This window comes from Stigmatopora nigra, chromosome 18, assembly GCF_051989575.1.
Source record: "Stigmatopora nigra isolate UIUO_SnigA chromosome 18, RoL_Snig_1.1, whole genome shotgun sequence".
Lineage (NCBI taxonomy): Eukaryota > Metazoa > Chordata > Actinopteri > Syngnathiformes > Syngnathidae > Stigmatopora > Stigmatopora nigra.
In genome coordinates, this window is record NC_135525.1 from 6,463,573 (window position 1) to 6,478,675 (window position 15,103).

General features: G+C 38.5%; 1 protein-coding gene across 1 annotated transcript in view; it reads left to right on the forward strand.

Moving 5' to 3' along the window:
* Positions 1-713: 713 nt before the first annotated feature.
* The window catches only part of adam12a (ADAM metallopeptidase domain 12a), a 35,702-nt gene continuing 21,312 nt past the window's right edge, over positions 714-15,103 (forward strand). The window contains exons 1-3 of the mRNA XM_077739547.1: positions 714-1,094; positions 8,378-8,493; positions 9,269-9,342. Of these exons, the coding sequence (XP_077595673.1) occupies positions 1,019-1,094; positions 8,378-8,493; positions 9,269-9,342 (266 nt within the window). The 5' untranslated portion in view covers positions 714-1,018. The remainder of the gene's footprint in view (positions 1,095-8,377; positions 8,494-9,268; positions 9,343-15,103) is intronic.

Here is a 15,103-nt window from a genome sequence, read left to right on the forward strand (position 1 = left end):
AATGGATTATAAAATACATCTTTCATTTTCAATATTAATTGAGACTGCCACACATCCTCACAAAAAAGGCAGACTTTTACAAAATTGTATTTTGTATTAATGCTATTTTATCAATTTCTCTTGAGAAAAGATGAATGAAAGATTGCTATTGGCCAGTGTATTAGATTTTAATCATATATAATTTTATTTCTTCATAAAACAAACATAGCCAGCAGCTATGTGAATACCGTATCGGCCTCACAGTGGGGGACCTGGGTTCAAATCCAGGTCGGTCCACCTGTGTGGAGTTTGCATGTTCTCCCCATGCCTGCGTGGGTTTTCCCCGGGTACTCCGTTTTCCACCCACATTCCAAAGACATGCATGGTAGGCTGATTGGACACTCTAAATTGCCCTTAACTATGACTGTTAATGTGACTATGAATGGTTGTTTGTCTCCTTGTGTCCTGCACCAATACAGGATGTCCCCTGCTTTTGGCCCATAGTCAACAGGGATAGGCTCCAGCACCCCCTGCGACCCTAGTGAGGATAAAGTGGGTCAGAAAATGAGATGATGTTTATATATATGTATATATTTATATACGCGCACACACACACACACACACTAAGTGTATGACGTTACTCAGCATGAAAAAAAAAGTACAACCTCCCCTTTAACATGCTTATTGTGAAAGGCCAAAGTTCCTCATTTCCGGTTTGACTGGCTTTAAGACCTAGTGCAGTTCCAGACGCACATGGTCATTCACTCACTAGACACAAAACACTTCTCTGCCTTCTTTCTTCTTCCTTTTCGGCTTTACTTTTTCCCCACTCTTGTCTCATTTTGTGCAAGCGATCTTCTTTTTCTTCTGCCAATGACAATGGCTCTTCTTCCACGGGATTTCCCTTGCAAGTCATGCACGTTTCACGACGTCATTTGAATGCACGGGGGATGATGAAGACCCTGATGAAGAGGAAAAGGGGGCTTCGGCCGCACTGATCCCGTGTAGGAGGGCAGGCAGGCGGCCAGGTTATACCGCTATGGCCAGCGGAAACATGCTGCTTTTGACAGCACTTCTGGCAGGGCTGCGCGGGAGCGCGCATTTACCTGCGGGAGGTAAGAAGCACGCGCGTGCACAACTATCAGTCAACAATGAACAATTGGATGTCTCAGTGCAACATATGCATGGAAATGTTATCATATTGTATAAAGTATTTTATTATATATATTATATGAATGTCATTTTTGATATATTGTATGCATATAGTTCCCAAAATATGACCTTTTTTTTAGGTATTCACAGATGATCATCACAACCCAAGATGGAAAAATGCTTTATGATCTATCATAATAGGATAATTCAATAAAAACAAACTTAGTGATATCATTTTGAGGGAAAATGGGTGATAAATTGTTAATAAATGAAATAAATTAACCAAATAAAAAGTACTAGACCATTATACTTCTAGAATATATAAATCACTACAAGTGGTGTGGAAAATGAATTACTGACTATTTTTCCACAAAAATAGTAAAAATTACATCACTTTAAATTGACAATATTGACTAGACCTTCAATCCATGATGTCAAGGTAAGTTTTGCAGTCAGTGCAAGCATTAATTTTGTCTATGTGCTCATATATATGAAATACATAACATTGAATTCAAAACTAATGATACCACCATTAATCGTATCTGTCTACAGTTTGATTGCGCCATTGTGACTCTTCCCATTAAACAAAAAACGAGCTCAGTGATGATTTCTGATTGGCTAGTATCTAATCAAATGCTTGTGTACGAAGGATGTGCAATTTCCAACTCAAAAGTGTGCATTTCACTCTTCTTCTTGACGAATCCTGGGAGTTAATTAAGAAGCAGGCAACAAGGGCAAGTGTGCATATGTATGTGAAACTGTGTTCATTTATTCATCAAGAGTTCATAGTTTGGCCTTGATGGCACCACGTCGTTGTCATCATCTCATTTCCTGGGGGTTCTTCTTCCTCCGCCTGACATCTCTAGAGTTGCCACTCAGAGGCTTTGCTTTGTTTACCTGCCGGTAGGCGTGGATCCCGAGCTACGATTAATTAATTGGGAGCGCGGGGATGTGTAATCAAATGTTGCCATACGGTTGCAAATTCCTTTTTTGGTGAATAATTTAATGCTGAATGTTCAATTTAATTAATGATTTAAGTGGATTTCTAGTGGAACGAAGTCTTCTATTTCCTTTGACTTCTTATACATTGGCTGTACGGAGGGGGGCGTGGCATAGTTGGAACCTTTTTGACAGAGAGCCATAAACAATTCATATTTTTTTAATGTTATTTCTTAAGACCCATTCTCAGATTTGAATGGTAAAAATACATGAAAACATGTGATTTGTTTGTGATTTCACCACTTTTAAAGTACAAAAAGTCTCTGAATTCTTTTGACAACAATATTATGCTGTTGCTAATAAATCAGTATCAGGAAAATCATACACGCAGAAGACTAATAAAAAAAAACAAATTATGATTGAAGAGGTGGTAGAAGTAGTGTCACAGTTTCCATATTCTATCTCACAGGTTAGTGGAGAGCCATTTGCAGCCGTGGAAAGAGCCACATGTGGCTCGCCAGTCATAGTTTCCCTCCCCATGATATAGAAAAACAGACGGGTGATATTCGTTTTTTTTTTGTTGGTCTAACTACGCAACAGTCCTGTTTGTAAAAAGTTGGGTACATTTTTTTATTTGGGAAGTTCATCCAGGTGTTAGTGTCGGTTAAAGTTCCTAAGCAGTGTGAACTTTCTGTCCACTAAGCACGTGGCTGCCACCCTATGGCGATTTAGCAGCCCCCCCACCTCTGATTCGTCCGGCCAATTCAACCGTTTCCCTTTTAATGGATGCCAGACGTGCGGTGTGCTTTCAGGGCGGCCATAAATGCAATCCATCTCGCCAAGTGCATTAACATTAACTTTTCACACGGTCCGCCGTCCAGAAGCTGACCTTCACTACTCAGGCTAAGTAAGGCAAAGAAAGAAAGGAAGAGGAGGAGGGGCTGGCGGGGGTCTTTGCCTGGGCAGATATTAACCTCTCGCTGAGACCGAGATGACTTTTTGGCTGCGGGGCTGTCGGTTTCCCCCAACGGTGATTATATACTGACGTCCCACGAGTGTGACAGTGAATGGGTTCATTTCACAAGAAGGTCGGGGGTATAGAGAAAAGACTATAAAAGGTTATGTACCACTAGATGGAGCCTGCTATTAAATGTCCTGATTATGGCTTGGAAAAATAATAACCTTAACAGATTCCCTTTCATTACATTGCCTTCTTGGCTTATTGAATCCATTTAGGCACGGTAGCTGCAGTAGTTCCGTTATTTCCAAACCACATTAGTGTGTTGTGAAAAATGATCCAATTTCATTTAATTGCTTCCAAAATTATTATTTACTTACTACACATGCATGAATAGTGAAAATCAGTAAGCGATAGATGTCGAAACAAAAGCTTTGTAATTATCTATAGATAGCAGACATTTTGGCAACAGCATCCTAACAGATGTCACTAAAGCAATATTTTGCTATTGGGTGGGGCCTGAGCACAAAAACCCTAAAATTGCTCATGTTTGATCATCATTTGAGTCATTTCTGAACCTCACTTTCATAGACAAGCTGGCTGAGAACTTCTTTAACGGGTATCAGTTAAAAATGTACTTGAAGAATATGTACGTCAGTCAAAAAAACTAAACAAAAAATCTTGACGACCCACCAGGCTTATAAAGCACTATAAGAAACCTTGGATTGCAACATAGCAGTGTCAAAGTACTTAAATTATAGTCACAAGATACTGAATTGAATAAAATTGAATGCTTTTATTGTCATTATACAAGTATAATGAGATTTAAAGCGCTTTCACCACATAGTGCACAAATAACAGCAATAAACAAACAGACAAATAAATAATAAATCAGAAATAAATAAATAAGTAGTCCAAGTGAAAACAGCAGAGCAGAGCGACCTTGTTTCCTTCTGAAGAAGTCCAGAATGAGTTTCATGGTTTTGGAGACATTCAGGGCCAAACAAACACAAAGATATATAGTAATGATAAGTGAATAATAAACAGTAATGTATATAAGGTGGTCAACATAATTAATAAGTAGAATAAGTAGAAGTTAACATGAGTAAGTGGTACAAAGTGACTAGCAATAAGTCTTGATTAGGTCCTAGAAACTGCCCTTGAGTCTGTTTGTCTTGGCTGTTATGGCTCTGTAGCGCCTTCCAAAGGGCAGCAGGTTGAAGTGGTGGAAATTGGGATGCGTATATTGTCTTCTCATTATCTTCTCATATTGAATTATTTAGCGGGTTTGGATATCCTCTGCTGTGTTGACGTCTCGGCTCAAGATGAGTTTTGACTCAACAAAACTGAAACATACTGTACGTAACTTGTAACCTTTATAAACGCATAAAAATTTAATACTTAGCACCCTTTCTCTTGTTTTGTTCCCCGTAAAAAAAGAGTTGATTTATTCATACGTGGCAGATCTTTCACCATAAAATAAAACACATTTGCGATGGCTTTTGTGCTTGGTTTGCTTTTGTTGGGGTCCTGGAAATTGCAAAAACCTGAAATGGGATACAAGGACAGCTTAAAAAAATACTCTTAATTACAGTATTCTGGGAATAAAACATGTACATGAAAAAAGTTTGCAACAAACAAAAAATGTCCTTGAAAAAAGCGAAAGGTGCATTTGAGGACACACATTAAGTTGTGAACTACAAAGAAAGAACTAAAGAGCATATGGGAAATATTAGGGCAAAGTGATGACTTGAATTTGGCCCAATCTTCGGTTCAGACAACAAAAGAAAAACAATGATGAATGATGAGGTTTTTTTTGGATGAGAACAAAATTTTTGTTCTCATCCAAAAAAGTTTGGCAATGTAGGGGCACAGTTTTGCAGTGGTTGGTATGTTTGCCTCACAATTATAAAATTCCTGCTCCAATTTTGGCTCCAACCTTGACATGTGAAGTAAGATATGTATATAATAGACCTTAACACGGTTTACAATTAAAAGCACTTTGACATGTAATGAACTATCAGGTCTAATGGTATCACATTTCAATTTCTTTATGAGAAAATGAGTGTTTTGATTTAGCAAAACAATTCCTGTCAACTTTGACCAATTGCTCTCCATTTTAATAACTGCAATTCCCCTCATTAAGCGATAAAACTCACATAGGGTGCACTTAAAAGTTTAAAATTAGTATGGACTAAATTCAAGATTCTTTAAATGTCGCTGTATGATGCTGACAGCTTGCGTACAAAACGTAAAAAAAAAACCCTGTACAAAAGTTGTACACAATTTGAAATGATCAAAAACATTATAAAATATGGGAAAATGTTTAAGTTGACTGGTATGATCAATAGACGTCCAATAATTATTTTTTTGTGTAGAGGTGACAGTGTAGATTGCCAAATAACAGCTTGGAAATGGTCCATGAATCTTAATGATCACACATGCTATATGAAATAAATGGATTTTCCCACATATTTATTCTCCTCATTATAATCCCTCAAGGGGAAAGTGCGGCAATATTAATCCATAGGGCAGAGTACTTATTGTGATTGACAAGCATATCCCCCCCCACTAACAAATGATGCTACTTCAAAAGGGAGGTTGATGGATGATACGCTTTCACAAACGACCTTTGCAGACCAAAACGATGAACACCAATTGCCTCCCTCTTATTATGCGTGCTGATGAATTATTGTAAACAAGCCCTCGTCATTGCAGAGACAACAACACCATCCGGCCATTTCGGGTCAAACTAGTTCATGTTTGTCTAGAAAATACTCACCAACTAGCATTTGGTTGGTATATTTCAATCCCTACATCCAACTAGCTTTGATTTATTTAGCTAATATAAACCGAACAAGGTGTCTTTGTGTACACCGGAGTAATAAAAGGGAGCTTATCGTGCCGAGAAGTCGGCTCTGCTTGTGCCTTGCCTTTATTGAACATATAAATAAAACCAGAGTCCTATTTTATGTATTTCTTTAACTTCAGTGATCCGTGGCGGTTGATGTGTTGGGCAAATGAAGCCACAAAAAAAAACCTTGGTAAACTTTGTTGTACAACATTCGCCGTCTACACCCCGCGGGATGCCGGCCTCCCCGTTAACCCGAATCTTCCCCGAGAGCTCGTTAGGTATTACCCGACTCCCTCGGATGAGATTATACGGTATTCCATGGCTAATGATGGCCTTATCCCGCTGGGCGCGAGTTCGGCGAGAACGGGGGGTTCGTCGGAGATTCGACGGGAAGAGAGAGGTGTTTTCGCTCCGGCTAGACGGATCTCAGTTGGGGAGTTATTAATGGTAGACAATAAGCAGACTCAGCAATTAAGCAGGGTGAATCGGGGGGAGATAGAAAACTTTGGGGGTGGGATGACACTATCGAGGCTCGCTGAGCCGAGGCTTATTAGTGAGGAAAAAAAAAAAAGGACAAAAGGAGGACCCAGGAGTTGATTTGACCTGCCTTAAACTATTTAGAGCAGGTCTAATTAAAATAAACACGATTCTTGGTAATAGGGCAGGATGACGATGGGCTTAATAAACCATAGCAAAAGTTCTCTTGGGGTTCACGGGTGAAAAGACCGTCAATTATTTCTGCATTTTTTTTCGCTGTCAATGTCGTTTAAAAGATTTGTGAAGAAATGGTTACGGAAATAATTAAAGAGTGAGCATATTTTAGTTTTTGGTCGTTAGGTTTTGCATTGATTTAATTTCAAAGTTTTAGATTATATTACAAACAGAAAATCTCATTTGTTGAAAAGTCAATCTATATTAGGAATGTTTTTGTCGGATATTTTTGCATGCAAGTCTAGTTTGAGTCACTTATTTTGGGCTTGTTTTGTTTTTCATAAGAAATAAGGCATTTTTTGCTGTTGTTATCATGATTGACATTGACAGTTATAGACATTAAATTCAAATTCTATCTTTAATGTCTGCTATTTAGTGATCATATTTCACTGCCAATATTGGTGATAGACATCCATCTAATTTTCAATTCTTAAAAACAGCAAAAATAAAATTTAATAACCTGATCTTTTTTTACAAAACAACATTTTTATAACTGCAGTCTGATCCTCTAAAAAATATGCAATCAAGCCCCATTTCCAATCACATGATCAGATCTGGGTCATCTCTAATCTATATTGCATCGGAACAAATTTAAAATCCAGTTGCACTTTGGAAGAAAACCCATCCCATTTATAAAAAAAAGTCCTTGAAGTGATTCATCTGCCATTTTCTGGCTGTTGTTAACAAGCTTGAATTAAAATCGAGGAATCATCCTTGAATTTTTTAACAAGGTCAATAATTCTTCTCTCCCAAATTACAGATAAATCTCACATAACTGCTGCCATGAATACTTAGTCTACACCTACCATGGCATCAAAAAAACAGGAATTGGAACACGCTTCTAAGAATTTTACACTGCGTACTATCATCTCTGAAAGTTAGGCAAGGATTATTTTGTCCTTTCCTCTTTGAAACTTGTTCACTATGAATAAATCCTGACAGATACATAGCGAGACGCTGAGCCAAGTTACACATCAAAAGTCTGCGCCGGCTGTCGTGAAGCTCGCACCACCTCCCGCTGTTTTGACAGAATGTTATACTTGGAAGACGAGGGCGAACAAATGGTCAGTTTGGTTTGTTTGCGCGGTAACAAATGATGCTGACGACACCCCTGCTGTTTGGAGTCTCTATAAGCAGCTCCCCTGCTGCGAGGGGCTGATTACCACTTTGGAATCTTCTAGACGTCAATGTCAGACACTAGTCAGTCAATATCTGCTTTCTAAGTAGGACACAGGGTGCTTTGGGGATTATATTTGGAGAATATTGATTTACCAACAGACTGTCTCTGTTCATCTGATTTACCTACCAACCGTCCTACCTATGGAGGACTGATTTTCTGACATGTCCTACCTAATGACCAAAGTCTTTCTGGTCTACCCTCTTCTAGTCTACTTCTGGACGTCACTGTCAGACACTAGTCCGTCAATATCTGCCGTCTAAGTAGGACACTGGGTGTTTTTTGGATTATATTTGGAGAATATTGATTTACCAACAGACCATCTCTATTCATTTGATTTACCTACCAATCGTCCTACCTATGGAGGACTGATTTTCTGACATTTCCTACCTACTGACCAATGTTCTCATGATCGTGCATAATATAAACTATAAGATCAAAGCAGGTTGGAAAACTCAAACTTTTCTAAACCCGATCATGTGCGCAATCATACAAATGCGCTGATGTTAAATTTTACAGTAGTTTTGTTTTTTTCTAAACTTCACACTTCCATGCCTTAAGTATTCATTGTATAACTTAGTCTGGATTTCTGTTTTTTTCTTTCTAGCAGTGAGTTGGAGCGGTCAAGACAAACCCACCGCCAAACAGAAACATTACGGAACTACAGTACCGCTTCAGCTGATTGGCCGAGACTGGAAACCAATGCACCTGCTCCATTCCCAGGTGAGGTGGTATAACCACTACACATTTCAGAGGCCCAACTACTCACTACTTGCGCATAATTCCTTAAATATACATGATGCATGGATGTTAGAAGTCATACTTGTCTATTAATGTTGTGATTCGCATTTCAAAACGCTTTAATGCTGTCAAAAGTGGAGCCCATGATGGTTTTCACAAGAAGACTTTTTTTTAGCATCTTTCAGATTCTTATTTTTTTTACTAAAGTGGCAGCGAGCCATGCAGGGTGTCTTGTTCTATCTTTGTCAAGATGTGTAGTTCATCCCCGGTCATCTGTGACAAGAAAAAGTGCTCTGGGTTAAGTCATCTATCAAGACACTCCCCCCCCCCCCCCCCCTTATCACCCTTGTAATTCTCCAGAGTCCAGTTGTGAAAAGCAAGACTAGAAATTCCACAGAGTAACCTTGCTCAAACTTTGAGGAAAATATGCACCGTGCTGCAATATGTTTGTGGCAACATTTATGTAAATGAGCACTCCCGTTCAACCCATTGCTAGCAAAGACAGTGTTTTTTTTTCTGGGAGCAAAACAACATCCCTGAACATTAGACTACAAAGTAAGCATCTCCCTAATGACTCCTTTTGCAGTTATGTTTACATCATGTTTGTGTCACCACACAAGGTTGTACCACTTTTAATAACAGACTTGTTGCAGGAGCATTTAATTCTATGCATGTCAACAAGACGTTCAATCTGAAATGGATGGAAATTCCCAATAGTACTTCTCTCAACTAATGGTATATTGCTGTCGTTCTACAGAGTTACCCGATGTCGCTCAAGTTGTCGATTGAGGCGGAAGGTGAACAGCTGCTTTTGACCCTGCGCAAAAACGAGTAAGTTGAACATTGACGGGTGCCTTAAGGTGACAGACAACAATTGTTTCATATGCATTCTAGTGAAAAAGATCTAGTCAAAAAAAGGAATAACATCATTTTATTTATGTATAATAGTGGATAAAACATATTTATTGATATTTCTCTAGTTCTTAACGGAAAACACAAACCTAAAACATAAGAAAATGTTTCCTGTGCTACCCCACTATTTTCCATTTAAAATAATAACTTTTAGATTCGTTTTAAAACACTAAATAGACAATATTTAAAGTTTTTTCTCTCTGTTTCACATTTATAACAAAAACACCATATAACCGAAAGTCTAATTTTTCTAAATAAGTCAATAGAATAAATAAAAATAAGAAAATAATTCAAATAATATTTTAAATGGATTGCATGTCTAACACTGTCACTGACAGACTATGAGTTAAAAGATGTTTTACAAAATCTTATCTATATGAATTCAACCCAATTGCTGTAAAGTCGGTGAATGTGTATAGCAGGTTTTTTGACGTACTGTGCAAACCGCTATACATTTTCCCCGAAATAAACATGTGCGGCTTTCGTTGAAATCATTTCAAAAACCCCCACCGCCCCCACCGGCCACCGATGTTGTCTGTGTTTGGACATCTGGAGTTCATCACCGGCAACGAGCGGAGCCGGCGGCGCACCGCAGACGAGCTCATCATAGTGTCGGCGCAGCAGGTTTTTGAGAGCAAGAAACGGCAACCTAGTTTGTCTTTTAGTCCAGGCGAAGCTGGAGAAAGTCAAATTGGGAAAAGACAAAAGGGGAAAAAAGGCGCATCTTTTCCTTATGGAATGCTACAAAAATAATTATAATTTCCAGGATTAAAGTATATTTTATCCAAACAATCCTTAATATAAAATAAGGCTTTCTGCTAAATCATCATTCATCACTAATTGGTAATAAAATATTTAAAGCCTGATGATCTTAGGTGACAAAGCAGTCAAATGATATACAAATTATTTTCTATTGTTTATTACATAATTGCAGGGATGCAAATATGTACTAATGTTGACCTTTTTTAGAATCAAAGAAAGTTTTTTTTAAAGATTGTCTTTTTTATGGCATAACAGGATTGTTTGAAATAAAATGAAATATTCTATAAAGGCTGAATATTTCATAAACTTATGAACAACAAGACTGGTAAAAATAAGATATATACATAATGCATACAGCCAACTGTTTGCCAATTTTAAAACTACCACAGCGTTGTTTTCTGCTTTGTTTTTGACTTTCCTGATAAAAAGTTATGGTAAATGAGAACCATAAGTATTAATAACATTTCAATCTTACTTAAAATGAATGTTCCCAAAGTTATAAGAGACAGAAATGAAAAAATTACAGCCAAAAAGGGTAGTTGAGTTTAGGTGGTAGATTAAAAAAAGGAAATTTACTTACAAATGGCATGTTTTAGTATTGCTTGTGAGCATTATTTAACATTTGAAAGGTGGAACGGAACATGTCTTGCAATTTTGGAAACGTGTGTTCTCGGGTGAACACTGAACATATTGTAACAAAAGCAGCATCGGAGGGTAGCTTGTCAGGAGACAATGTTTGTTTGGTGACATTTGGAAAGTGTTTGCTAGGCGTCTGCCCTTTGACATTATCAAGCTGATGATCTGGGCGGCGGAAAGGGCGCTCGCCGCCTGCAGCCCGTCAACCTGTGTGAACCGTTGTGGAAAAAAAAAAGAAGAAAAAAAAACAGATACATGAGAAAGGGCGACTGCTTGAAGGGGGCAATCTCACTTCGTTAAATGCACAATTAAATTCGGCACAAAAACAGTCATGTTGAATTTAGTGTTTGTTAAAAAAAAGCAGGAAAAACGTTAACGTTTTACTGTCATAATAACATTAAAAACTATTTTAAAAAACTTTATTTCTCACATTATTTGCTGCATTTCTGACACATTAGGAAATAAGCAGCGCACAAATACGTTGTATGTTAAAATGCATTTTCTGAGAATGTTTTTTAACAATCATTCATAGTTCATAGTTTTTATACATATTATAGCAGTGCTTGTGGCTGGACTTTAAATTATTTATTCTTTATTTATATAGTGTACTATAGAGTTTCTTACTTATACGTTAAATCATTACTATTACTTTACTATATTATAAAAAAAAATGTAATATTCCTATTTAATTTGTAGGTAGACTTAAAATAAAATAAATTCGCAATTCAACTCCTTTGCTATCTTCATATAGTCATCAGACTTTAATGTGCCATACTGCCCCCTTCACAATTGGAGTCTAATACCTCCCCTACTTTTCTCCAAAACTTCAAATTACCCAAATAAGATGGAACATTTTCCTTGTCTCGTATTTCCCTTGCCGCCAAGATTGCGTCTTTCCACCACGTCCTTGATGGAAATGATAATTTTGCTCAAACGTGATCTCAAATGGCTTCCAGTTGCCGAGTACGACGCCTCGGGGGCATCGTGCCTCCACTCAGCCGAGCTGCAGACCTTCAGGCAGCGTGTTCCCTTTTCCGTGCTCAGTGGCCATGTTTGCTTTTGTAATTTGCTGCCAAATCAGCACGCGGGGGCTTGTACCGGTCCTCGGGGCGAACGAGGGATGCGCTCGGCAAGCTTAACGGCCCCGCCGGGTGGACCGGCCATCTGCTTTTTGTCTTTTGGTCGCCGTCAGATAAGAGAACGCTTCATGTTACCCTCTTCCTCGCTCGGAATAGCTTTCCAAAGCAATTGCAACATCCTATAACGTTGGATTTCGGTTCAAAATCTACCACCGTCAATGGCAGCCAATAAATTCTTTTTATACGAAAATGATATTTAAATCATTGGCCTATGATGGTTTGATTCATTAGCCACGTGTCTCTTCCTTTTAAGTACTTGTATCAAAAGGCTTTTTCAGCAAGGGTAAGGCGCTCTTTTGAATTAGCTTCTCAGAAGTTCCAACTTCCAATTATTTTGACGCTCAGAGCGCCGCTCGCGTAATAAGGTGGACTCGAAGCCGCGCCGGTCCCGATTAATTAGTCGAGGGCTTCGTTTCGGGAGTGGCGGCTGATGAGAAGACGTTTCAAGAGGTGTTGTCGGGTCTGTCGTCGGGCGTAACCCGATGGAGATGTCGTGTTTGGACTTTACAAGAGCTGATGCATCAAATAAATGTGCTTTGAAGACCCTCGCCAGACTACTTCTATTGGGAATGTTGGGTAGAAAAACAAAGCTGACAACTTAGAAGATGTCAAGTATATCTTAATTAATAAGAAAATATCATTTTATGATTGTTTATGCGGTCCACCGGCTAAGTGGTTAGTGTATCGGCCTCACAGTGGGAGGTCTGTGTTCAAATCCTGTTCAGTCCACATTTGTAGCCCAAAGTCAGCTGGGATAGGCTCTAGCACCCCCCGCGATAAAGCAGTTCAGAAAATAAGATGAGGTGATTGTTTATATTTACTTACAATTGTGTTCTATAATGTTTTATAGAATATCCACAGCATATTTGTGAATTATATCATTGTATATATGCCATTGTCTACTTACATTGTATCATACAAATTCGACCTTATACTTATGTTATGTTGCACTATTTTAAATTGAATTGTATTTTATAGTCTTTTTTTCCCATTTTTTCTGCTTAGTTTTACAATTTTGCTTTTGTAGTTATTCAAAAAATGTCTATGGGTCTACTGACAAAACAAGTCATGTCTACTATGGGAAGGTAAAACAAAAAAACAACAACTAGTGCCTCCTAAGACTCTGGAAGTAGAGCATAAACATTTGGCAGTGCATCCTATTACACGCCGACGCCTAGAGGGAGCCGTTCATGTGTAGTGTATGAGAAAACTAATTGGAATGGGCAGAAATGAGCGGAAATGTCCCGAGTCTACGATACAAAGATGCTGTTTGACAGCAGTTATGGCCCTTCATCAACATACCTTCCGACCTCTGACCCATTGTTTCGAACACTGCATAAATCCCAGTGAAATCAAATTTTCTACAGGCTCCTTGACACTTTGGTGGCTGACCATAAAAGATAATCACTACCCCCCCTATGCACCCCCTCGCAAAGGGAAATGTCATACTTGACAATTTATAAGTTTTTCACGTATTTTAAACGTTTTTAATCACTTCACATTGTATACGCCATTGACCAACTTTTGTAGGGGAGTTTTTAAGGACGTTTTTGGAAAACCGATCTCGTTTTACCCATTTTGAGTCTAATCCGGATCGTCTTGGTCACTGGTAGCAGACGAAAACGTCATTGTCGACTGCTAACATTGTCATTCCTTAAGCATGATATGCACACATGTATTTCCCTATAATTATAGCGCGTCAGCAAGCAATGTACCCAGACAGTCAAGTTGTCAGTGTCATACAGTGTCATCTATACATCCTTGAATTTAGTGCATACAAAAGGCGCACTAACTGATTGGGCGCTATGTCCACTTTGAGGAAAATTTTAGACTTAAGTGCGCCCTATGTGAATAAATATGTGACATGTTGCATTTGTATGGTTTATTATATCACTTAATAAGGGAAGTTGCAATCATTAATAAGGGAAGTAATTGGCCGATGTTTGAAACATAGACGTTTCCAGACTCCCCCTATACGTGGTGAACGGTTCTCTCCAAAAATGACAGATTATTGGCTGATAAATCGGTTGTGGCTTGGTACCATCCCCTCACCAGAGTTCAGTTAATTCCATCGTTCCTTTCTGAGGCATCGGAAAACTACAAGTGATGCAAAGTGGGTTACAAGTCCCGCTATCTGCTTGACCTTCTCTTCACTCCCAGTAATTCCATCAGCGTCTGAGGACCGCAAGTGGGCTGTCTAATGACAATAGGCCCTGCCAGGCGCTGATGAAGAGGCTCGGGAGTGCAGGGACCCCACGGAGATAAGGTCGCAAGCCGTTACACGCTCTCGTTTGACGTGACGGAGAGGGGTGCACCAGGGGAGACGTAAATTCACCCCATTTACCCAATGACAACCAAATATCATGACGAGAAATATATAAATAAATATGACTTTGACATGACACATAATAGAAGACAATAAAATGAAAATATGATCCATTGGCGGCATTAGATGTCCAATCGGTTGAACCCAAAAGGGACTTTAGGTTTAAATATGGTTCACTCCAGAGTGGTTTTAAATTATGAATATCAAATATACCACATTTTCTAAAGGGTAATCTAGGCTCAGTGGCTTATATTTTCAATTGATGTTTACTAGAATAATACAACACCATTTTAGATTAATGGCCCTCTAGATGATTGAATACGTGGCGAATTAATGGAGATGCGACGTTAAGAGCTGATTGAAACCAGCGTGGTTTCTTGAGGCCTTTTGTCGGCAAAATCCAATTTAATGGACGCTGGTGATTTTCGCTCTAACTAATGTATTCCCTAATAAATCGGGTCTGTCGTGTTCAGCTCCAATTTCCTTGTTTTTCTTCATCCTCCAAAGCCTTTTTCTGCTTATTCTCAAGATTTATATCTGTCAGTGAGTGCAACCGAGTACAACCAATACATCAAAATGTCATGTTAACCGCAAAACAGGGAGGAAGAGGGTTTTTTTCTTAACTTTAATTGTGTGAGTTTTTGTATCAAGGTGGGAGTCAAGATAGGAGGAACAAAAAAACCTTTGTGACAATGTTTCAGCTGTTTCTTTCAAATGGATGGCTTACAAAAAGCAAATATTTCTTATTTGAATTGATTTTCATCAATTTAATTAAGTTACATTGGCTTGAAAGTCCCAAAATTGTTTGTTTATCCAA